This window comes from Colletotrichum gloeosporioides (genome assembly GCF_011800055.1).
Source record: "Colletotrichum gloeosporioides strain Lc1 chromosome Unknown consensus_70, whole genome shotgun sequence".
In the NCBI taxonomy this organism is placed as follows: Eukaryota; Fungi; Ascomycota; class Sordariomycetes; order Glomerellales; family Glomerellaceae; genus Colletotrichum; species Colletotrichum gloeosporioides.
In genome coordinates, this window is record NW_025544715.1 from 126,183 (window position 1) to 150,757 (window position 24,575).

General features: G+C 54.8%; 8 protein-coding genes across 8 annotated transcripts; 6 read left to right on the top strand and 2 right to left on the bottom strand.

The window, feature by feature from the left end:
• Positions 1-1,963: 1,963 nt before the first annotated feature.
• GCG54_00010155 (uncharacterized protein) lies at positions 1,964-4,655 on the top strand (the record flags this gene model as incomplete). The annotated part of the gene is made up of 2 exons (XM_045410086.1): positions 1,964-2,216; positions 2,275-4,655. 2 exons carry the CDS (start codon positions 1,964-1,966, stop codon positions 4,653-4,655), a joined length of 2,634 nt encoding a protein of 877 aa, XP_045260253.1.
• Positions 4,656-5,704: 1,049 nt separating this feature from the next.
• On the top strand, positions 5,705-6,899 carry GCG54_00010156 (uncharacterized protein; the record flags this gene model as incomplete). Its single annotated transcript, XM_045410087.1, has 4 exons — positions 5,705-5,723; positions 5,774-5,873; positions 5,948-6,094; positions 6,155-6,899. The coding sequence occupies 4 exons, from the start codon at positions 5,705-5,707 to the stop codon at positions 6,897-6,899; spliced, it is 1,011 nt and encodes a 336-aa protein (XP_045260254.1).
• A 4,493-nt stretch (positions 6,900-11,392) lies between these two features.
• On the top strand, positions 11,393-12,493 carry GCG54_00010157 (uncharacterized protein; the record flags this gene model as incomplete). The annotated part of the gene is made up of 1 exon (XM_045410088.1): positions 11,393-12,493. One exon carries the CDS (start codon positions 11,393-11,395, stop codon positions 12,491-12,493), a length of 1,101 nt encoding a protein of 366 aa, XP_045260255.1.
• Positions 12,494-16,937: 4,444 nt separating this feature from the next.
• GCG54_00010158 (Thioredoxin reductase gliT) lies at positions 16,938-17,900 on the bottom strand (the record flags this gene model as incomplete). Its single annotated transcript, XM_045410089.1, has 1 exon — positions 16,938-17,900. The coding sequence occupies one exon, from the start codon at positions 17,898-17,900 to the stop codon at positions 16,938-16,940; it is 963 nt and encodes a 320-aa protein (XP_045260256.1).
• A 1,681-nt stretch (positions 17,901-19,581) lies between these two features.
• GCG54_00010159 (uncharacterized protein) lies at positions 19,582-19,911 on the top strand (the record flags this gene model as incomplete). The annotated part of the gene is made up of 1 exon (XM_045410090.1): positions 19,582-19,911. The coding sequence occupies one exon, from the start codon at positions 19,582-19,584 to the stop codon at positions 19,909-19,911; it is 330 nt and encodes a 109-aa protein (XP_045260257.1).
• Positions 19,912-19,940: 29 nt separating this feature from the next.
• On the top strand, positions 19,941-20,888 carry GCG54_00010160 (Solute carrier family 25 member 45; the record flags this gene model as incomplete). Its single annotated transcript, XM_045410091.1, has 1 exon — positions 19,941-20,888. The coding sequence occupies one exon, from the start codon at positions 19,941-19,943 to the stop codon at positions 20,886-20,888; it is 948 nt and encodes a 315-aa protein (XP_045260258.1).
• A 305-nt stretch (positions 20,889-21,193) lies between these two features.
• Positions 21,194-22,116, top strand: GCG54_00010161 (uncharacterized protein; the record flags this gene model as incomplete). The annotated part of the gene is made up of 3 exons (XM_045410092.1): positions 21,194-21,255; positions 21,307-21,472; positions 21,535-22,116. 3 exons carry the CDS (start codon positions 21,194-21,196, stop codon positions 22,114-22,116), a joined length of 810 nt encoding a protein of 269 aa, XP_045260259.1.
• Positions 22,117-22,319: 203 nt separating this feature from the next.
• On the bottom strand, positions 22,320-24,386 carry GCG54_00010162 (Heterokaryon incompatibility protein 6; the record flags this gene model as incomplete). Its single annotated transcript, XM_045410093.1, has 1 exon — positions 22,320-24,386. The coding sequence occupies one exon, from the start codon at positions 24,384-24,386 to the stop codon at positions 22,320-22,322; it is 2,067 nt and encodes a 688-aa protein (XP_045260260.1).
• Positions 24,387-24,575: the final 189 nt, after the last annotated feature.

Genomic DNA, 24,575 nt, shown 5'->3' on the forward strand with positions numbered 1-24,575 from the left:
GATACCTTAGGTAGGTACCTAACGAATCACATGGGCACGGAATCCATATGCAAGTAGAGGCTAGAGCTGCGGCACCGGTTCATGTTGGCGGGATGCTGCGGCTACGTTTGGCTACAGCTGCAGCTGCACGCACTGCCCACGCGTCGAACTTGCATCCCAGAAACGTGTTCATCGACTACAGCTGCAACCCCTGCCGCATTGCTCGGATCTTGGGCCGCGTTCTTTATGCAGGCTTTTTGGGACGGGAGTTGTCATGGGAGACCCGGTGGAACCAAGATGGAAGCTCAGTCGAAGAATGCGATGAGCGCACGTCGAGACACAGTCACACAGTCAACCTCAGTTGCAGTTGAGCACCATCAACAACACAGACGGAGGGCACTGAGCATTTATTTGACTCTCCCGTCACTCGGCCTCACTTGGGTTGTGACTGTGAGTGACAATGTGTCGAGGGACCCCCCATGCATGTCATTCCCCTAGCGAGGATTTCTGCGTCCGGGATCCCCCATAATTCCCCATCAGAGCCGCTGTGCTGAGGGAGTATTTGCGCTGGGATACGTCGGTTGTCCCCGCCCCGATCCCAATAGCCTTGGATACTACTCGCGCACTGTAGCAATCTCAATCTTGATGGTACGTAGTACGTCGACGGTTGGCGAGATGCAGAGGGGCCGGGCACCATCAAGAGACGCGCTGTTGGTTGATTAGTGCAATGGCTTGCGTCCGTTGCGCACAAGAGGTACCTTAAACCGAGGTGGGATGCATCATACCCCTTACGGTACCAAGCACAAATGGCAGTTAGAAAGGGGCATGGCATATCCTAGGGGATCCTTCAATCTCAACCGGGAACAAGAGACACAACATGTGAATGAATGGCCACGCCCGTGTGGCCCGTCTGGCAAAATATCGTATGTCTTGAGTCCTGTCCCGGACGACTGGAATCGAGTGTTTCTGCGCTTCGTGCCCAATGGCAGCGCAGATCGTAAGGGTCTTGCAGAGCAGCCGCAAATAAGAGCAAGGGGATCAAACAGAGACGCGCTGTGGTAGGCATTGGCAGGAAACCGGCAGCGTCAGAACCCCCCGGGCGGCGCGTGGTGCGTCGAACGAGTCCCCAGGAAGCCGTGACACTACCGCCCCCTGGTCGAACCATGAGCAAATCCGTCCAAGCTTCTGTCCAGGTTGTGCTGCACCCTGGCATAGCCTTGCTTGTTTCCCCAACCATCCTCAGTCCATTCACCATTCCAAAAACCTTTTTTTCCTTCTCAGTGTCCTCTCGTCTTCGATTCGTGGGGTTGTCTCGTTGCATTTTGCTGCAAGAGTGGTTTCTTCTTCGTCTGAAGCACTGCAGCAGAGGTTGAACGGCTGCTGAGTGAGACCCGCGCAAGACATCGCATAACTATCGATCTTGTCGGCTCGGAAGGGGTCCTTAATTCTAATTCTGTCCCTCTCTTTCATACCTACCTTACCTAACCTAACCTAACCTAACCTACTAACCTGCCTCATCTTGCCGTTCCTTGCCCACGCCGCCCGCCACGAATACTTTGCGTACCTCGCCTGGTAAACTTGGGTAGTGTAATCTGTACAGCTGCGCCTCCTGCATTCGCCTACCTACCTTACGCTGCGCGCCAATCGACACCCGCGCCGCTACCTTCCTTCCCTAACTCCCGTCCGCCGATCGGATTCCTCGAATTCCCTCTTTCTGCCCCTTGCCATCACATCTCTTCCCCGTGAAAGCAAGACAGACGCCGCGACGAACACGTAACGGAGATTGCGAGAAACAAAGCGGCACGGAAAATTCAAGAGATCCCCGGGAGCCTGCCATGTCGCCGAACCCGCTATCGACATGACCCAAGGCCACCTCTTCGCCCTCGTTTCCTCCCATCAGCCGACAAAACCTGCCCTTACGTGACGGAGCCATCAGCTACGATTGACGCCGTTCACTCTCTTGCCCTTATCCAGGGACACCACCATGGAATCCCTCCGCAACAACTACCCGGCCCCTCGCCGTGTCGCGACAGCCCCGATAACGGCATCGCCCGTGCCCGCCCCTCGATCTGCTTCAGTCGGTGGCCTTGTCGAGACATTATACAACCATCCCAATGTCAAGATTGTCGCGTTCTCGGCTGCCTCCAGAGGCCGCGCTCGGAGTCCCGGCCGTGGCCCCGCAGACGAGCCTGGCACTCTGTCGCCGTATTCGCAGTTAGAGAGGACGATTGCAATCGGTCAGTCCGGCGATATCTCTCCAAGACTTACATCATTCGCTGACAATTATGCGTCCAGGTCCATTTCGCATATATCGTACTGGCTCCGTTGCTTTTCTCAACTGTGGCTCCGCCCTGCAGCCAATGCTTCCCAAGAGCCAATGCTGGGCTTTGGAAGAAGACTCGAGCAAGTTTGTCTTGCAAATACGTCGACCCAACTATTGGAGAATAGAGATCCCGGTCACCAATCCTACCGAGCAAGAACTCGCTGCGGCTTTCAAGGTTGTACTTGCCCAGATATTGCAGTTCGAAAAGACAGAATGCCCCTTCAAGCGGTCATTTACTGTTGCGCTCCCAGAGAAGCCAAAGACGCCAGTGAAGAAGCGACCATGGACGCCTCCAGTCAAGGGTGCTCTGCCTGTCCTTTCCCTGCCGACCCATGAAATATCGCCCACGCAACCCAAGGCTCTCACACCCAAGACTCAGAGGAGGGCTTCGGCATCCCTCAGCGTCAGAGGCCGAACAGAACTGCGCCGTTTTTCTGTTATTGGCACCGAATTTCAGTCAAGTTCTGAATCGCGAGGAACCAGCACCGAGACATCGCGGTCTGGCGACCCGCCCCGAGAACAGAGACTCGTGAGCGAATCCGCGATTGAGGAGGAAAAGACTCAGACGAGTGCATCTGCCACAGAAACCATCACAAATGCCGAGAAAAGTCGCCGGTTCTTTGCTGAGAAGATTAAGGCGGAAGATGCCTCAAATCCTCAGCCGGAGAAGAGCCGCGTTGAATCAGGCCCCGAAACCACTGCCTCAGGAGGCTCATTGACAGAGCCCAAGGAGACAGGAATGGCACCTGCCGTCGAACAACAATTCCAAAAGCGGTCCGAAAGTTCCCCGGCCGAGGAATCTCTGGCCGGGAGATCTCTGAACTTGGATAATGAGAAGGACAAGGCGGCCCAGCTGCAAGAATCGAGGGAGCAATTGGAGACAACTCGCCCCACCACCGCCATTGCCATTGCTGCCGTGGACCCCTCACTGTTCAAGGAAGTTACTAGCAGTCCTCAAACGCAAAACAAAAGTGAAGAAGCATCGCATGAGCCCGAGGAAAAGATGCCAACATCTCCTGTCGACAAGGACGGCGCGGAGAAACGTGCTAGCAAACTGATGATTCCAGGACACTCGAGATCGTCATCGAGCCCGACCGCTGAACCTCAGATTAAAGAACAGTTGGTTACCGTTAAGGCGACCCCAAGGTCCCCCTCTTCATTTGAAGTCGGCACGCCCACGCCTACGAATATCTACGATGTGATTCGTAATTACGAGCAGAAGTTGGCCGCAGCTCCTTCGTTACCAGCGCCTATTGAAGAGATCAAGGTCGTCGAGGTACAGCCTCAAGCGGAGACAGGCAATGCCAGTGACACTGGATCTGGATCGGGCCGAGAGTCTTCTTCTGGAACTGATGGCGAGGTTCTTGAAGGCAACGGTGTTGGCGTTGGCAGACGGAAGAAGTTGCGCAGCTTTAGAAAAGGTCGCGCTCTTGTCCCTCCTCAGCTGACTCTCGTCACCTCGCCGCCGTCAAAGTCAGCAATGAGACAAACCCCTATTCTCGAAGAGCAGGACGATGCGAAGGAACCGGTGTCACCGACAGACTCATCCGACTCGTTTCATAGTGTGAAGTCGTGGCACTCGCCCGTGACTCCGATCCCACGGTCACCCGCATCGGAAGTCTCGCCCACGAGATTCCCGTATCCGCACGACAACATATTGATTCCTAAGAAGCCATGGCATTATCGCGACATCTCTGACATGACAGTCACTCCCGAGACTAGACGCACTTGGGACGCGACGTCTTGCCTCACGGATGACAGCTCTCAAGAGAGCGCTGCAACCGCACCGGATATCCCATCCGAAGTTGCAGGGCAACCCGACAAGGTTGCTCTTTCTGAGGATGAAGCCGTCACAACAGCTGTTGCTCGCCGCCCATACATGCGCCACCGGGCAACAACTAGCAGCATCTCGGTCGGTCGCACAGCCCTGTCCACCTTGCCGTCAGCGGCCAACCTTTTCGCGTCTACGACTACTGCCACCAGACGGCAGCCGTTCCTCCGCAGCCGGCTCGACATCGTCCGCAGGATTCCCATGGCTATTGTTTCCAAGACCTGCGAAGTCTTGCTGGGCCCACCCGCCCATCTGATCACTCTGATGCTCCAAGTAGCTGCCAAGATCGCTGCTGGAGAATGGCGCGGTATGATGTTTGGATTCGGCGAGGGCGGCGAGACCATTCCTGTGCAATGGGACTACTCAGACGACGAGTATAGCAGTTGGGGAGAAGATGATGATTACTACCTCAGCCAAGTTGAGTCATCGCGCGCGAACAGCGTGGTAGGCGACAGCGACTACGACGACCGCATGGCGGACGACAATGCGGACGGAATGGGTCGCGGATGGGAAGTTGACTAAAGCCTACAAAGCCAAAAACGTCTTTAATGAGTTCATGTATGACCACTGTATGTTTAATTACTAGGGATTGCATCTAGGATGGAAACCTTTTGCGGCGTTTGCGTAATGAGGTTCCGCGCGGGCGGGCCTTGGATATCTGGGGGAACTCGGGACTTCATATGTCGGATCCGCCGATTGGTGCCAGGCTGCGGCCGGCATGTCATGGTTCATTGGGCTGGTTTGTTTTGATGTACAAATACTAGTCGCCTGGGACACGGTGGTATTGGGTTCTTGTTTCCTCTGCTTTTGTATCATGAAGCATTTAGTTAGGACAGAGATTCCATCAGGTACCAATTGAGATTACATTCTACGTTGGCATGAGTTTGGTCGTGTCTGAACGAATCGTTGAGCGAAAAGCTGTATCAGCAAAATCCAGCTCGGCTGTACCGACGGGAGAGCTTCATCTTGGATGGTCATTGAACGAAGACGGTGGCTTTTGACAACACATTAGACGCACCAGACCCATGCAAACGGTGCCCTTTCAAATTCGCTCGTCGGGTACACTTCCCAGACGCTCTCAATCCCAGGGCGTGTGGCTTTTCTCTCTCAGACCAATGCGAGATACGACGATGATGCGCCACGTGCTATCCCCGACGGCTGTGTCGACCGCGACCTCACTGGTCAAAGGGCAGAGGTATGCACGCTCTCTGCACCAGTAGCTGGCTTTCTGGAGGGAGAGCGAATGAGAGGAATGGATACTTGAGGGACGTGTCTTGGGTTCGGGTCATCTCTGATGCCGGCTTCGTGAATCGTATTTGAGGGAGCGATGCGATTGGTTGGGCAGGGTGTAAGGCTGATTTAGACCGTATTCCTCGGGTTTGTGTGGGATTGGCAGACGGGGCTGAACTGACGATGAGGCTTCTCGGAGGGTGTAATGTTTGGATTTATGTATATATATTTGGGCATGGGCTTGAGATGACTTCCGTCGACAGCTCGCTGTTGCTTTACGACGACCTGTTTCTGCCTTTTTCACGGTTGAATGCTCGATAGAACCGGACTTGCGAATAACCATGACGGACGGGAACTATGGTATGTCTAGCACCGACAGCTGCAGGACTTGGGGGGCTGACAGATTGTAGTCGATGGGAGTTATTACTTCTACGCTCCGAATAAGGGGGCGCCGGTCTTTTTCGGAGTCGCCTTTCTGGCGTCGGGGATGATGCATTTTTGGCAGAGCTAGTATGTCTGGTGGCCTGCGGTGCTGGCCCCCTCGATTGCAAAGTTTCTTTAGCAACTGACGGGTTCCCTCGCAGCCATTACAAGTTCTTCAAGGTTACGGCTCTCTTCTCCTTCTGCTGTCTACTCTTCACGGCGGGCTTTGCGATGCGGATCTACGGATCGTATCACTACGACGACTTGAACCCGTTCATCGCGAGCGTGTGTCTAATCTACGCGGCACCGTGAGTAGTAGCGGCCCCCCTGCCATGGGAGACACTGCCTGACTGACTTGTGTGCTCAAGGCCCCTTCTCGAGCTCGCGAATTACCACATCCTCGGCCGCGTCCTCTACTACGCCCCCTACTGCTCCCCGCTCCACCCGGGCAGGGTCTTGAGCACCTTTGCCTTCTTCTCCAGCATCATCGAGGCGCTGAACGGATGGGGCGCGAGCTACTCCGCGAATCGGTCCCTGTCGGACAAGGAGATGAAGGCGGGACACGCCCTCATAAAGACCTCCCTCCTGCTGCAAATCTTCGTCATTGCGTGCTTCGTGGCCCTGACTGCTGCGTTCCAGCGGCGGTGCGCGAAGCTGGGGCTCGCGAGGACGAGGGGGGTGGCTGGACCGTTGACGACGCTGTATATCAGCGTCCTGTTGATCTTGACGAGGACGGTGTACAGGATTGTGGAGTACTTTGGGGTTGCGAACACAAAATGGGACGCGGACATGAAGGTCGAGGACATCTCGCCGGCGATCCGGTACGAGTGGTTCTTTTACGTCTTTGAGGCGAGTCTGATGCTGGCGAACGTGGTCATGTTCAACGTGCGGCATCCGCGGAGGTATCTGCCCGAAAAGTACACGGTGTACATAGCCAAGGACGGGGTTACGGAGGTTGACGGGCCCGGATGGAAGGACCCGCGGCCGTTTTGGCTCACGGTCGTGGATCCGTTTGACCTCGGAGGGCTGGTTCGGGGGCGTGATCGCAGCAAAGATCGCTTCTGGGAGACAGATGCCAGCGGAGAGACGAGGAAGGGGTCTGGCGCAGTGTGAGTTGCCGATGAATGGGCTTTGGGGGTCGTGTGTTTGTTGGGCTGTTGGTGTGTTCGGGCTGGGGTGCTTGTTGGAGTCGAGGCTGGATTTGCTCCATGTCTGGCGTAGCGGGTTGTAATTTTAGAATTGAATAGAGGGTATACGGCACCCTTCTAGATTGAATTAGCCTGAATAAAGAAGTTTCCAGATGCTGGTTTCCCGGCCAAAGTTCCAACACGGTATTGTGGCTGCGCATGGAGCACGGCCTGGGTGGTTCGTGTCTGGCGCAAGGGGCATAATCAGGCCATCAAAGCTTTCGCCGATGCGTATGTCGTCGAGTTTCCGGGAGTCAGTAGGGCTGCACAATGACGCTTGTTGCAGGGTCGAAGTGTTGGAACGCGAAAGCAAGAACGACGTCAATAGCAGAGACCCATCGGCATGGCTGCGGCGTCAGAGCTCGGACGATGAGATCTTGATCGTGGACTAGGATCGTGAGCTAAGACGTCCAACACGAAAGGCAACCACTCAAAATTGCCAAACATGGCGGATTCTCTCTCAGGCAAACGGATTCTGGGCCGTCAGTGTTGGCGTTTTCGGTTCCAGGATGAGATGGGGGATTGCGAGTTGCAGAAGGAGAAAAAAGGTTGAAAATGGACCTCGAAATAGGCAGGAGAGGCGGTGCCGGTAGGGCTCATCCTGCGTGAGCATTGAGCCGCGCTTGCGGCGTCTGTCCGGCGAAGGCTTACAAGCGCCAACGATAGCCGCGGTCGGTGGACCAGAGTAGTGTATAGACACTTTGGTGGAAAGGATTCCAGGCTTCCGATATTTCAAGGCGGAGGTGCCTTTATGCTTGCAGCCGAGATGGATTCAGAGCCGTCCATGTTATCGGGATGGGTGTGATCGGGGCGGATTTCCATAGGTAGGAACGTCGGGAAAAGTGGAGTTTTTTGCAACCGTGCACCCGAATTAGGAAGGGGACAAAAATAGCTGTGGATGGTCCGTGGCGAAGTCTCCATGTGTGTGTGGCTTGACCTCTCGCCTTATGTAAGCTTGGCGGCAGCAGCTCACCGTGCCGCGTGCCTCTATGCAAGGCACCAAGCAAACAAAAGATCAAACTGATTAGACTTGTTGAGCTCATTTAACAACAATCCTTCGAGGCTCGCTTCTGTCATTGGCTCTCAGGTGAAGCTGCTCTCATTTCCCTGCACCTTGCCGCACGGCACTACCCACGATATAGCCAGGTTATGGAATATTTCCTATCAATATCTCCTGTGCAGGGCTACAGATGCTGTGCAGGCGTGTGTGCGCGGCGTGATGGCTGGGTTTGTTTTTTTAGGTGCTGACCGGTCCACCCTGTGGAAGCCGACTTGGAAGGTTCCATGAGGTAACGTCCAGTATCCGTACGAGAATGGAATTCCGGCACTGCATCAGGCAGCGTGTTTCGATCTGAATCTGTGTCCTGTCATCACACACTCGCTGACCGCATCCGTGCAATCTTGCGGCCGAAATGTCATGATGAATCTGGTGCCCCATATCAGACTGCAGGATTTGATGATGCCCACCTTATGATAATAGGCCCCCCCCTCCTCGGCAGATGATGGACAACTTGGCTGCAGTTGAGCCATTTCCTGTTCTTGTTATCAAACCTCCCTTGCCTTATCCGCCCCAGTTCCGGCCTTCGGCATGCGGAGGCGGGAATTACAGCAAGGAAAAAGGAGTCTCTTGCTGGCGAGGAGACGACGAGTGCTTCTCGGAAGATTTTTATATGGCTGCCTAGTTGATGAACGAGATGCGGTTCCACAGCGGTGATGGATGGGGAAGGTTTCACTAGTCCCGCACGCCTGCCAGAGTCAATTCGAATGGCGATCCAATCGAAGCCGGTGACATGGTCACGGCGGGGTCTCTGTTCTGGAATGATTGGCGGCCGACGGGGGGCTGATCGGCGGCGGGTTCAATTGACATGCTGGAACCTGGCGACTCGAACGGAGGGGACGGGGGGCAAATGTCACCATCGGCCGCGGCCGACGAGTCGGGACACACGGCCGCAATGCAAAGCAACGACTTGCTTGGATGAGTACCTATGAACCCTTATTGTCTCGTCTTGTCTTGTAAAACACGGATCCCAGATCTGATGTGACGGGGCGGCGGCGGTCGACGTACACACAATGTAGACAAGAAAGCGGAATAGATCAACCGTACATCAATCAGCTGCCGGAATCCGAAGAGGCCAGCAACTCAAGGGAGGCTGAGCAGCGGCAACGGCGAATTGATCAATCTACCTGATCTTGTGGTCGTTTGATAGTGAGTAGTGCTGTCTGTTTTTGTAAGGGATCCCAACTTCTCAAAGTACACAACTTAATAAGGGTCTGATGACGCTCGTATAATATTTATAACGTGGCGATATCCGTACATGCCTAGATAGGTAGGTACCTTAGCTAAGTATGCGAACACGAATGACATGGGCAAAGACACGGTCATGCACGAGACACGGAGACCCAAGCAGCGGTTGCCGTCGCGTCGCCTTGACAGCTTGATGTCGTATGGAAATGTCGGAATATGAAGCCAGAATGTGCGGCGTGTGTAATGAAGGCCGTCGTCGAAAAATTGAAGACCGGCGGGCAGGCAGCTCGACGGGAAGATTGATTGGGCCAAGGTACGGATTCCTTAAGGTACCTACCAAAACGGGTCTGGGGATTTCATTTAGGGGCCGCCTGCGGGAGTCCAAACAGGGTACTGCCCCTGGACGCACCCTAGACAGTGGGAGGGCCCCCCGCTGGACCTACCGAAAGACCCAATGGCAGCGGGGTGTCGAGTACCAAATTGGTGGCCCAATACCATGCATCTTTTATTCTCCTTGCCGTGATCACTGCGAAGACAAGATGCCTGGGTTGTGGTTGTGGTTCTGTTTTTCTTCTGTTTTTCAACGTACGAGATACATTGTCGACTCTTTCAACGTAGGTAAGGTGCCTTAGTGTAGGTATGCCACGGGGTTCCTCAGGAGCCAATGACAACCCGCCCACAGTGAAGGACACTCAGTACCTCTGTCAGTGATGTAAGGCACTGAGGCTGAGGTACGTACCTCCACCGACTCGCAATGTGAGAGTGCAGCACTGCGAAATGGTCGCCGCCCAGGTTTCCCATCCTTCCTTCTACGCACCAACCCATCTACGGTAAGGTGAGGTGAGGTAGGTAAGCTGGGCCAACCTAAGCCTCCCACGCCATTCCATTCCGCCTTTTTTTGCAGTCTCCTGTCCTTTCCAGACCACCTGCTGCTGCCATGCAGAAGCCTGTCCGTTCGCTCGTTCCGTCCGCGCGACGAGGCGAAGCTGGCAGCAGGAACGGCCAGCAGGAACGGCAACCTGACGGTTTCTTTTCGTCAACCCACTAGGTCTGGGAGAGAAGAGGTGCCAGCTGCCAACAGAGACCGTCTCCTTACTTCCAGACGTGGACTCTGTTCGGCCGTATTCAGTGATCCCCGGCTCATCTCGAATTACCTACACCTCGCCCGTGACTCCCAGTCCAGTTCGTCTGAAGCTCTCGCCAGACGAACGAGGCGCCGAGGGGCTGTACGGCATTGCACTGACTGCTTGCCTGCTGTCATTGCTTGAGCTTCCATTCACATACAACCCTACTTACAAGTCCCGGCTTCCTCTCTCCGGGGACGTGCCGTGCATCAATCGACAATCTACGAAATGCAAACTACAAACGGCTATTACCCGATTGCCTCCTAACCGCAAGCGACTTGTCATTACCCACAGATACGGGTCACTTGCACGGCGTTTTATTCTGCTGCCTCAGCTACCCTCCCCTCCCCTCCACAGTCAAGGGCAACACCAAGCCAAAGTACCGACGTACCTCGCCTCACACCTCTATCCGTCGTCTCACGCCTCCCCGCCTCATTCAGGTCCATCCATCACACCAGCGCTGCATTGCACAGGGGGCCCTGTGTCTGTCTCTGCCACATCCCTCGGACACCCTGCCCCGGCTCTGCTGGCTTCGACCACGACTACGACCACGACCACGATCCCTCGACCCTAGATTCACCCATCTCCTCAGATACAACTACAACAACAACACGCCGTGTGATGGTCTATTACTCTGGGCATCCTCGCCTCCGCCTCTCCGTCTTTTCTAAACCAGTCTTCCGCTTCCAACCGTCCAACGAAGTCATGATCCGCAGCATCTGATCATCTTACACCTCCCCTCGCCTCATGCTATCTGCGGCCCATCGTTGCAACACACGCCTCAGACCTTTGACACCAGCGCCCAGACCAAAGCTCGGTCCCGTCGTGGCACAAACTGCAGACAACGAGTACCCTCCCTCCTTGCCTCCGTACCGCATCGTACCGCTCCTCGCCGTACCAAGCATTCCTTGACTTGCGGTACTACTCATCCGACTGCATCTCCGCTTTGTCTCTACCTCCACGCTAGTCAAGACCGCCGTCGAGTCTAGAGCACCCACTCCTCGGCCGCCCTCCTCACCCCATATCAACCGCTCACGTCCCCCTCCAACCATGGCCACCCGTTGGAGGACAGAACCTATCCCACCTCATTTGCATCATCTGGATCTGGATCTGGACCACGATATCGAAATCGACATGGCGTCAACTGCGAGCCGCCGGCCCCAAATATTCGTCCATTTCGAGTTTGGGGTCTCGTTCTCACCTAGACATGCCCCCAACCAACACTCCGTTACCTACGTCTCAAGGGGTATGCGCGATCGTGCCCAACATTTCCCTAGACAAGTACCACCGCCAACTACAAATTACCTCAATACGCCTACCTACCAAGCCTACCAGCCTACGCGATCTTCACCCCCCGCACACCAGCAGAACCACCCTCAAAATCCACCAATGCCACCCCATCTCGAACCGAGGAGACAGTCACGACAAGAGAGCCGCTCATCAGGCTCGTCCCATGAACGAGGCAGCTCAGCTCCTCCTCCCTGGAACGACAGCCCCTGGGACGCGGAACCAGACGCTCTGGGAAGCTCGGCTTTACCTCGCCAACGTCCACGAGCACCGACGACAAGCGCTCCTGACTACTGGAAGGCCCTCCCAGAAGTTCCCTCGCGGTTCCGACTCGGTGAGGATGAGCTTCCTTGGTCCGCATCTTCATGGCCTGGAGAATATGGCATGCCCGATGATTCAGAAGTTGACGACTACTCATCCGAACTGTCCATGAAGTTCCGCGATGTGTCTTTGGCGAATGTTACACCAGCCCCTCGTCCTCGGGACAGAGAAGACCCTGGGAGGAAATACGAATTGGAAGCCCTTTCCGCAGCCATGATGACGGTCGACAATGGCTTCGAAGACCAATGGTGGTACCAGGGGGAGAGACAGCAGACGGCACCCTTGGCGGACGACTTGCTCACATCCTCTGCATATGCACCTGCTACCGCAACGGCAGAAGCCGTGCCACAAACACCAGTTCAGTTGAACCACAGGGAGTCGGCAGGCTGGGCTGTTTCTGAACACGAGGATCCTCACATGAGCTTGACCAGCGCCACCGTCTACAACCCAAGTGTTCTGGTTTCACCTATGACGGAGTACGCAAGCCCCCGCCTACATCGGTCTTTGACCACAAGATCTGAAGAGCTCTTTCTGTTCAACTGAATGGAGATGGAGATGGAGACGTTTATGGATGAATTTTAGCATGGCATATGGCGTTATTCTGCAAGTTTCTCATAGGGATTGGGAGGGAAATTTTAGGTCACAACATGGATCTGAAAAGCATACTTGTCTGGAAGGTGAATTGGCGTATTTGATGGGTTGTTTTGGAGGATATATCCCATACAGCCGACGCTTCACAGCTCGGCACAGGCAGCGGTAGTCATCATCTACTTGTCGGCCTCACATATTAATTCAGCAGTTTCAGCAATTAGTCTGATTGACGTGGCACATCACTTCTCATTCCTCGTACATTGAATCATCAATTCCAGACTACTTGTACACCAAAGGGGCAATTGGCAACCCGAGGAGTTTTTTGTTTTCTCGGCTTGGTCTATTCATGGCGACCCCGGCACTAGCTGCGAGGGCCTCGCTATATGACAACATCCCAACTCATATTGTCGAGGAAAATATTGAATTGGATCTCTGAGCGCTACCAAATGACGCACCTCTGGAACAAGGGTGTGCGCCTACTTACACGTAGTTCTCGGCTGAGGGGTCGACACCCTAGGAATTAGCACGCCACAAGGCGCGAAGCCCAGCCAAAGCTGAGGAGGTTGCGGCTTTCCGCCCAGCTTGAAACGTTTCCGCCCTTCTCCGCTATCATTGACCCTCGTCACCAGCGTCGCGGATTCACGGGCCAGGGAACCAGACTCGGGCAACTTTTCGGCGCAGATTCTCCCACACAAACCCGTTATCCGCGGTCGGATCGAGACGATGATTCCACTAGGCCTGTAAGGGCTTACTAGCTGGGTATGTCCTCAGCTCCATTTACTCAATGAACTGGCCGGCGGTCGTGAAATCCTGGCAGCTCGGTCGCCATCGACTAACACCGTCTCAGGGCAAGTCCCGGTCATGTTTTGGAGAATGCTCCGAAGAAGGATTCCGTCGCCGTCATAGCTCCCGCGCCTTCACGGCGCCAGCTACCATCAATTTCGGCGCAGCGGCCAGCGGCTGCCAGGCGGCTGCTACATTCCTTCAATTTCCCATCTCAAGGCAACGAGCTGAGGTCCGTCAGCGCCACATTCTGTCTTCGGGACCGAGACGCCTCATCTCACCTCATGGCGCCATGCTTCCTTCGCCATCGCGCACCTCACTTGATCTGTAGAGTCCCGAACGGACTTTGCCGAGCGCCTTGCTTCTCCGTCAACGCTCCGTGCATGATTTGCTTTCTGGTTGCAGCGCCCGCCTTGTTGGGCTTCGACAAGCGTGTACCTTGGCCGGAACACTCAACCAGCAGCTCTATTTTCCTCTCGCAATATCGTACACTCAATCTTATACGGCAGCGTGACCATGATATCATGTCTGTTTGACTCAAACACGACCTCTATCTTGAATGCTGGCTGGAACCCCCACGTCGAGGGAGCCCCGCGCGGCTTCACCGTTTCATCCCATGAGCCGACGGGGATCTGATGGGATGACACCCGTCAAGACCTAACTCTTATTTTTCTGTTCCTGCTGCTATGATCTGCGCGCATGATCGTCGAGAGGAGACACTGCAAACTCACCAACCCTTCCGAGGGAAAACTTTCTCTCATGTGAAGTCTTGGACTGTCGGGGAATTTTGCAAAGGGATTCCTGGTGTTGGTGCATGATCGGTGGTGAAGCTTGAAGTTTTATGCGGAGGGCATGCCCCTGTTTGCAGCAACGTTACTTGCATGCAGTATTAGACTGGTTGTGGATCCATGGAGGTCGGTCTCGGAATGCTATGAGTTACGGAGAAGAACAGCATTGCTAGGAATCGTGCATAATCTCGGTCTGCACTCTACGTCTAGCAGTCGATAGTTGCTACAAGGGCACTGGGAGTCTTGAGGAAACTCCGTGGTGAGCCTTAGCACACGGGAGGTAAAAGTCTTGCGAGTTGTGTCATTGGAAGAGCAATGTTCAGATTCGGATACATGATACCACTGTAACAAGATGACGAGCTTTCTGACTTGTCTCAGTTCTCAACCCCGGTGAAACAAATACTGGAATATCAGAGCATTTTGGGAAAACGTCAAGTTGATGATGAATAGAATCCACCCAGTGCCCCGAGTTTCACTCCTCCTCGACCACAACCGAGTCCAGAACACTCCGTCTGGATACAACCTTAACGCTCCTCTTATTCTCACAAAACCCAAGTAGACCCGCCACGTTGTTTTACTTGAGAGAGTTTCGTTTCGAATGAGGGGCTGGAGAGTCGGACGAGTGTCTAGACCGCGCTTCGGCGAGGGGAACTCCGTCACGGGTTGATGGGAGATGAACCCGGATTGGCTTGCCTGGCTTCAGGACCAGGGGATATTTCTCAGAGTTGTTGAGAAGGGCTATGAGGGGGGCGGCTGTTTGACGCCATGGGCCGGCCGGCGGGAGCGCGGGATGGAATACCAGCCAGGGCTGGCGGTTATTTCTGGGTGATTCGTGCAGGGCTGGGCACGGAATTTTCGAGACATGGATGAGGATGGTGGCATTGAGGATATTTGATATTGCAGTATTTAATATGATTTCTCGTGATGTCGTAAGGCTGCTGCTGTTACGGGTATTGGCTGTGTCACACTGTTAAGCTTTTGTGAGATATCCGCCTCGTTTCCGAGGGCAACTCCCATTATAGAATGGTTGCATGCGAAATCATGACACCCTTAAATAGGACTATGGGTTCAAGCCGGTCTGGAGCGTGTGGCTAGTCATTTTGAGAACATCATATCTCGAGGACGACAGCAGTAGAGACGACGATGGTAGGAACGGAAGTAACGATAGAAGCGACGACCATAACGACAACGACGACAGCAGAGACTATGATAGCAAGAACTACAATAACGAGGCAGGGTTTACAGGAGCCCACAGCAAAAGTTATTGCTCGGACACAGGAAAACATAGAGGGTCCCTTCTTCGGGGAGTTCCCACGAAACAAAAGGGGCCCATCATCCATTGAAACATCCTTCAGACGTGGGCCATACCTGACAACTCATCACACATCCATTATTTGTGGCGTTCCAAGCGATATCAGAGAACGTCTTGATTCGTTGGCGTTGCTGCTCTCGGGTCGGATGCGGTCAGGAGAACACGGGTTGTTAATTCTGCTGCCTAATCCACGGCATGCGGCGATGGGGAGGGGCGATGTGGGCACTAGTGCATGTCAAATGGAGTCGGGGCGTAGATGCAGGAGTCTCAGGAGTTTTGGAAAGCAAGGGGATCGAATACGGTGACACTAACATTTTTAACAATGCCCGTTGCAAGGTCTTTTAATCGGGATTAAGATGCATAATGGTCGTAGGAGAAGATGCTACAGAGATGCTGGTGTCGACTCTGCTGTTTGGTCTTCTACATGTCATTGATTCTCACGTTCCCAAGGCTATTTCCTTCAATCATCGTGTCTTGTTGTCCCACTTCAAACTTCCAAAGGAGGTTCATTGTGGACAAGACCGGATTGTCAAGTTCCTCCGCCCGCTGCATACCGGACTGCACATCATTTCCGATGTATTTGACGGATGTTGAGATGCGCCAGAACGTTGCAGCCACCATTGAATGTAAGAGGCGTGTGAGAATCCTTTCAGCCTGCTGCGCAGCGCTGGCCCCCCTTTTCCTTCTTGGCTCGGGGCGGAGATGCCTCATGCTACGCAGATCGGTGAGTCCATGTCACGTATGTCTGCATCTATGGTCGAGCGAAGTTACCGACAATGCTCATGTAACATGGCTTTGAGAGATTTAATGACCGTAGTGACCAGCAGATACCCCGGATCTGTCTGGATCAATCCTCAAAACGGTATTGGGCCCGGTGTGGTGGCCTCCTTGCGTACCTCGATGTTGGAGGCGGCGAAGACGGCGAGCATTGTTCCATCTAATCTTGTTGCCTTAAGCTGAGTGATGATTGACATCCGCGCAGAAGAGAACTTGGTGCAGGGGGATGTTCCTTTGCGGATGGCACCCGGTCGAATGTGCCATCTTGGGTTGCATACAATAGCGGACCGTCGTGTAGGCTTGTTTCTTCAGTGAAGAGAACCAGAATGGATTTGGCCCCATGGCCGACTCGACATTATAACATGCTCAGCGACCGTCTAAGACACACAAGGGGTTCGAACATGGGGCGTGTGTAGCGAAGCCGACGACAGGCTACCTACGCGAGGCAAGAGCTCTAAGGTGTGAGTGTTGCTGAGATGTCCATGATGCAGATTAGATGGAAGCTAGTGGAATGCCGTGAGCCCTTGGCCTTTTCCAAATCACCTAGGCTCTACCAATTATTACATTTGCTTCGCTGAATATAGGTGGGAAGGAGCCGCGTTTTGCCCCCCTTATGTCGAGCTCAACAAATCTTCGATTCTTGCACTCAATGATCCGTTTCAAACTCCTAACTGAACTTGGCTGTTTTGGTTCTATTAGTATCTGTGATCTTGGAAAATAGTACTTCAACGATGGTCTATCCTAACACCTTCTCCACGTCCTCAACGTCCAATTCAATCTTAGGCTCACTCTGCAACGGCACCACCATGCCCGCCGCGCATATTGAGCCGCTTGTAGCTGCGGGTGCAACTGCCTTGATCATGTTCCCACAATCACCAACTGCGTATACGCCCGGCACGGTTGTCTCCCCGAACGGTTGCGACGTCTTGATGTCACCATTCTCCGCCACCTCCAGCCCAAGCTGCTCCACAAACGGCCCGTTGGGATTGGTGTAGGGCGCGTGAGCAAGGAAGCCCTCCGTGGCTTCAGTGCCATCTTCGAACGTGATGATTACATTGGTCTTCTCGCCCATGCGCAACCTGGCAATCTTTCGTGTGTCTATTTTGAATGGTGATGCGGGCAGGGACGACAGCTCCGACGCGAGTGCATCGTTGCTGTTGGTGTAGATGGTGATTTCTCTGGCCAGGGGACGGGCCATGTAGCCGACATGCGTGGCCATCTTGACGTTTGCCAGCATGCCGACGCCGATGATGCCTGCGCTCGCGGACCCGCGCTCCTCGAAGCCGTGGCAGAAGAGGCAGTGGAAGATGCCGTGGCCCCAGCAGTCGTCGTAGCCTTTGATGTCGGGCGTGATGTCCGTGACGCCGGTGGCGAGGACGAGCTTCCTCCCGAACCACGCCTTGCCCGCTGCATCTTCCGCCTTGAAGAGGCCGTTCTCGAGCTTGGTGGTCTTGGTGACAGCCACGTCGGCGAACTTGACCGTGGCGGAGTAGCGCTCCTGGATGTCTGCTCTGGCCTTGGCGCGGAAGACGGAGGGCGGGACGTGGTCGAAGCCGAGGACGTTGTGCATGTTCTTGGCGCGGGCGTTGCGGTAGAGGCCCGAGTCGAAGACGACGGAGGTGTAGAGCTGGCGGGAGAGGGCGGTGGCGGTGGCCAGTCCCGAAGGACCGGCGCCGATGATCAGGACGTCGTGAAGCATTGGTGCGGTTGCGTTTGAAGATATCTGGTTCATCAGCGCAGAAGATGCGAGTGTCTTGTAAAGTGATTTATACAGAGAGGTCATGTATGTAGGTGTTTAAGGTGTTTGCGTGCGCGGGAAAATAGCTGCTCTTCTGGAAGACAAATCATCTTTATTATATACAAAGGAAGAAGGGAAGAAGTGTGACTGTTATGTTTCTTGTCGGCGCGAGGCCGTATTGTATGTCTCCGAAATCCCGGGAGACTTACGGCGGAAAGTCGCCGAGACCGGGTCGGGTGTGGGTCGCATGGCCGGACCGGCAAAAATGTCGCCGAGAAGAAGGTCCTGACAAATTTGGAGGCGGCAAACAGTCTGGAGAGTTATGTTATGAATATGTACATTGCTACATCATAAATCTCTTGGCTCTGAATTGAAGATGTGTGCTCTACGGCCTTGACTCTGAGTCCTTCAGAGGAAGAGAGTGCCATCAAATCATTACTATCTCCAACCTCCGAGACCTTCACAGATCCAGACGGTGTATTATCTTGAGGAAGAAGTTGTGAAACCGTATAATAAAATTGTGAAGTTTTATGATTAATCTTTCATTACACATGTCACCCTCACGGCCACGATATTCAACTCTCAGTCCAGCTCGACTCGACTCCACAACTCGATGATGGTTGTGGCACAAGGCCTGTTGCCAGAGTCGCTTGCAACCTCGGAAATAACGTTAACCAGTGTGCTTGTGAGCACAGAGGAGCTGGTCTCTGTCGAGCTGGGTTCTGATGAGCTGACTTCCATGGACGTGGGCTGCGGTGTAAGGGTCGACGTGCAAGAGCTGGTGCTCGCTGCGCCGGGCTAAGCAGAGCTAACGGCAGTGGTAGCAGCGGTATGATCAGCAGGTACAGCGGTATCGGTCTGAGCTGTAGGCCAGAGAGTAATGACTCGCTCTGGGAGACGGTTTGAGTCAAGATGGTGCCAGCGTCAACGTCGGCGCGAAGGAACTACCATGCAGATAGTGGCACCTCATGGTTGCAGAAATTATGGTTTGATAGAGTGGGTTCGAGGACTGGGACCACTGGCGGTGTCCCTATCTCATACGCGTCGTTGGTAAGGACCTTGCGAAGCCATCTCTGCTGAGTTTGAACCAGGTAGCGACGTTGGCGACCTTGGTTGTAGGTAGGCTCAACGCAATTGGCGTGACCATGAGCTTTATAGACACATGTGACCCTGATAGATGGAGAGCAAACGAGCAAGGTGCTACCTATCCATGCAGATTCGAGGGTGTAAGTCTCTACCTTGGCGGTTGAAGGTGCGATGGACGGCATGCACTGTGTCCACCCGAAGCACAGGGCAGGGCAGGTAGAGGAACGTACTGTACGGGATGCGATAGTGGTGGTCCAATCATTTCACAAAAATCAGGCGATGACAGGCATCTCTGTATTTCCCTCAGGAATCCAATCCACCACCCTCACTCTTTTAAGTCGCCAGTTGCAACATACTTCCCACCTGTCTCGCCAATTGCTTGCGCATCTCTCTCGAGCGCAATTGACTTCCGCCTCGCATATGACGCGCCGCCGCCCGCATGGCAGCATGACCGAGTGCCGCATTTTCACGTGCTCATATCTCTAACAGTGGATCCAGATCTCGGCCGCAACGCACCCGACCAAGGAACTGGAAACACCACCGCTGCGCCCGCAACATGTCAGAACACCCTCCGTCTCCGCCTCAACCTCCCCTCCCCGGATCTCGAACCCCGCTCGACCCTCCCTCCCCCGCCTCCGTCTGGGTCGCCGACCACTGGCACTCCGTCATCTTTGGTGCCGTCACCTCCCAGTTCCTCCACTTCCGCTACCTCAACTCCCGCCACAAGCCCCATCCGAATCCCGTCAAGAATGCCCGCTTTTGGGCCGGTCTAGGTGGTGCGTGGATGGTCTCTTACCTCGGCATCATCACCGTCATTGCCATATCTCAGGCCCGCGTCGACCACTTCCGCCACCCCGACAACCGCAACCAGTACCGCCAGACCTAGACCTGACCGAACACAACGCGGCTGCCACCATGTCTGCCGACTTCTGGGCTGGCTACATCAGCGGTGCCGTAGGCATCATCATCGGCAATCCTCTCGACCTCCTCAAGGTTCGCCTACAAGCCCCTCCGACAGCTCCTCCCCCGGGACAGATCCCCGCCGCTGTAGCGACCTCATACATCCGTCACTTCGAGACCCCCGCCTCGCTGGTCACCGGCTCCGCTGCTCCCATCCTCGGCTACGGCGCCCTCAACGCCCTCCTCTTCGTCTCGTACAACCGCACCGAGGCTGCGCTGAATTCCGCTCTCAACGTCAAATCAAGTCTCTGGACGACGTGGATCGCAGGAGCTGTTGGTGGTCTGGCTACATGGGTGGTGAGCACACCGACGGAGCTGATCAAGTGTCGCGCCCAGCTGTCCTCGCCGCCAGCGTCCAGCTGGGCCATTACCAAGGATGTCTGGCGTGCTGAAGGGATCAGGGGTCTGTACTTTGGCGGCGTCGTGACTGCGCTGCGGGACAGCATCGGCTACGGCTTCTACTTTTGGTCCTATGAGCTCAGTACGCGCTGGATGGGTGTCGGCACCGCTGATGCGACGGGGGAAACGAATCTGCGTGAGGAGGCCGCCAAGGTACTTCTCTGCGGCGGGCTCGCAGGGATCGTTACGTGGGCGAGTATCTTCCCACTAGACGTTATCAAGACGCGGGTGCAGACCCAAGCGTTTACGAAACCAGCCGAAGCCGCCCCGCTCCTCCCAGCCCAGGCGTCAGAACTCACGAAGCGCGCCGGCGCGATGCAGGTTGCACGGGAGGCGTATCGTGAGGGCGGTACGAAGGTCTTCTTCAGGGGTCTAACCATCTGTAGCGTCCGGGCTTTCATCGTCAACGCGGTTCAGTGGGCTGTTTACGAGTGGGCCATGTACGAGATGGGCGAGGGCCGGAGACGGCCTGCTGCTACTATCGACGTAGGACAGCCGATGTGAGTCGCTACATTTGACGACTTTCCAATTTGGAGTGATATTTGTAACGCTCGTCGGAGAGATTCCTTGTATCTACCTTGATGGTTGGGTAGATGTCCCCGTATTGTTGCCGTGCTTACTGCCTAAGGGGAAAGTTGCCGAATACTCTCCGGTGACAAGAATGTCTAGAATGATGCAGGCAATGCGTTGATATATCAAAGATAGAACAAAGATACTTAAAAAAGGATCAGGATGATGCCTTAAATCGAGGACCATACACAATAGACCATTTGCTATATGTCCACCTTTCATCGTACGCCCTCGCAGTCATGACCACATTAGTCGAGCCCAAGTCCACGTCTCTCGCGGAGCTCAACCGCGTCTTTTGGGAGTATGCACTGTGATGTGTGTTGTCTATCTTATTGTGGCTGATTAGTCCCAGTGAAAATGCCGACTCTTTTTATGAGCAAGACTGGCTCAAAGTCTTCGCGGAGCAACTCACCCGCTTCCTCCGCACCCAGGCTCCGAATCTGGGTCTCCGATCCCGCGATCCCTCCGACCCTGTCCGTCTCTTGGACTACGCCTGCGCCCACGGAGGAGCATCTTGGGTATGCCATCCTCTGCTGCTGCCAAATATCTTACGCTGGCTAACACGAGTACGTAAACACAGGCACTGGGTCCATTCGTCGACGAGATACTCGGCGTCGATGTCGCACCTGCAATCGTGGAGCGCTTTAACAAGAATGCCACACGTCTGGGATACGATTCTTCTCGGGCACATGCCATCGCTGGCGATCTCATGACCGACGCGTCTCTCCCTGGCCCCGCGCCGTTTGATGTTGTAATCATATCCATGGCGCTGCACCACCTCGACGACCCGCCTGCGATGCTGGTTCGTCTTGCGGCTTGCCTGAAACCTGGCGGCGTTCTCATCGCCGTTGAGGGTATTGACGCTGTAGAGGAACCTTCGGACGTGGCAGCGCAGGCTCATGTTGTGCATGGGGCCCATGGACATAGTCACGGCCATGGTCACAGTCACTCTCATGAAGGGCATATGCCCGAGGTACTCAAAACCACGAACCATCAGGCTTTTGACGAGGAAGTCTTCCGGACGTGGTTTGAGGACGCTGGGTGTGAGGACAAGTTTGTGTACATTGTCAATGACGAGGTTAGCCACATCCCCGAGAAGGCTTCAGGGAAGGCAGGGGGCTTGAACAGGAATATGGTGATTGCAGCTGCGGTGAAGAAGTAGAATGGAGACCTCCCATATGATATCCGTATCATCTCTGTTCTTATCGTTGCCATCGACGTTATTAGGTATACATTCTTATCGTCGTAAACCTTGACTTCATTTACGGGAACGTAAGGTAGTTGCGTAGACAGGAAAGATGAGCGATCTTTAATCAAAATGATTATCAATTTTCTCTTGGTCATGTGCATCGTTATATTGTCCTTTCATTTGATGCTTATGTCCTCCCACGACACAACTCCGCCGACGGCCTCCCCATGCATGATGCCATGAAGATAAGCCTCTCCCAGTAACTTGTAACAAACAGAATCCGAAGGCTGGCCTGCGATTCTACGGAGAGCAAGTGGTGACGGACATCCCGCCACTATCCAGAGCGAATCATCTAGCTTCAAAGATTGACACCCAAGACCGAGATATCCTGTGTCTGTCGTGAAAGGGCGGCGATCCCACAACGTTTCGAACGTAAGGTTGACGTACGCCTGGCAGTGATGCCTGAAGCCGTCAAAGAGACCCTCTATATCCTCTCGTGTGTCGAGGTCCTCGAGCTTCTGGAGATACCCCTTGATCACCTCGTGGTCTGGCACCGTTCGGCTCACATCCGATTCGGCGAGTCTCTGGATGCTCTCCAGGCGGTTGAGATACTCCGCCGGATCGGCCCCTTTCTTCGTCGCACAGTAGACTTCCCATACTGCGTGATCCGCGATCCAATGGTGGAATGCTCTCTGCAAGCCTGGTGGCGCTGGGTGGCTGAAGGCGTCTCGGTCGAGGATCAGTGTTCGCCAAAATGCCTCGACGCGACACTGATTTGTTGGGCCGTAGATCAGGTCACATTTGAGGAGGAAGTCGGCCCATTGCGAGAAGCTTCCATTCACGGCCAGCTCCGAGTAGACTTCCCCGAGCAAAGAGACTGTCCCGACGCAGAATGCCTTCACATGCAGGACACTGTTGTCCAAGATGCGAAAGTCAGCTGGCACAGAGCGACAGGCGTCAAAGTATGCTTCGCCTGCTGGCCATCTCATCCCTAGGAACGCGGAGGGTCCGCTGGCTGCAAAGTCTGGCACCCAGGAGGGAAGGCCGGAGACCTTTTTGGCTGCGTCATCGGGAACGGCGGTCAAGAGTGTGAGGTTGTTGCAGTCCTCCAAGATCAATACGGCTGCGTCTATGAACACGCTGACGGATGTCGAGCAGACGCGGTAATCCGGCTGTATCTCTGTTCGTTCGCGGCCGCTGAGGTCGAGCAAGAGGTTGAGGATGCCCACGAGCCCGAAGACGTGGTCCCTGGGGTCGCTCGCCTCGACACCACAGGTCAAGCGGAGCATGAGAAAGAGGAGCGCACCGGCGCAGTAGGTTTTGCCGCGGCCGTCTTGAGACAAACTTGTGGGATCGCCGACGATGTGATCGAGCGTCATGCCATCCCAGCCGGTCAGGATGCCGTGCCTGCACCGCTGAATGGCGACTATGCCCGACGAGTTGCTGCCAACGTGGCTGCCCTTGACGGTCGGGTTATTCTCGTAGAGCATCTCGGATAGCTGTTCGTACAGACGGCTGTCGTAGAGGAAGTCCGAGCAGTACGCGACGGTCTCCCAGGGGACGACTTCGTCGCCCCAGAGCACGCAGGCGTCTTTGCTGAGAGCCACTTCTTGGACCACCCAGACGCGGTTGAACCATGTCCTGTCAAAGAAGGCGATGAAGGCGTACCAGACATCTTCCGACACATCCGCCAGGCCATATCTTCTCCGCGTGGCATTGTTGAATAAGGTGTCTTCGGACGTGTATTCGAAGTCAGCGCGTGTATTGTCTGCCATTGTATGGACGAGCCGCGAGACCTCAGCAGGGCAGTCGTCTTCCGTAACGGAACCGAGCCAGATGTCGACGCGAGCGGCCAGTTTATAGATGTGGTCCATGATGCCGACCTGGATCCCGCGCTCCGTGGTGTCTGCCTGGTTGATACAGATTGCGTCGATCCAGTAGAGGTCGCATGCGTTGCGCGCTCTGATCCAGACGAGGGCATCGCGGAGGTTTGGGAACACATCGAAGCTGCGGCCGTTGAGGAGGATTGTCACTGGATGAAGGTCCGGATCTTGAGTTGCAACAGGAGGGCCCCATGTGTATGAGAGGGCGTTGTATGCTGGCAGGTTAGTCAGGGGGTGCTCTTCGAGGAGAAGAGCCAGCGGCCGAGTTTTGGAGCCTCCACAGTCGAGTATTCGGACCAGGCGAAGGCTATCCATGCCGATAGAGGTGCTATATTGGAAACCATCGTGAGAGTCCGACATTGTGGCGTGCACGGGAACTGAAGTGCTCTCTATTGATCTCGAAGCATGGCAGCTGCAATTGTATGATCACCTTGGTACATTTCAGGATTCTATAGCACTGAAAGTCTGAGAATGCACACGAGTTAAAACTCCAAGGACGGCCTCATGCATCACGAGCTGGGTAGCCACGTATGGCCCTCGAAAAGTGTC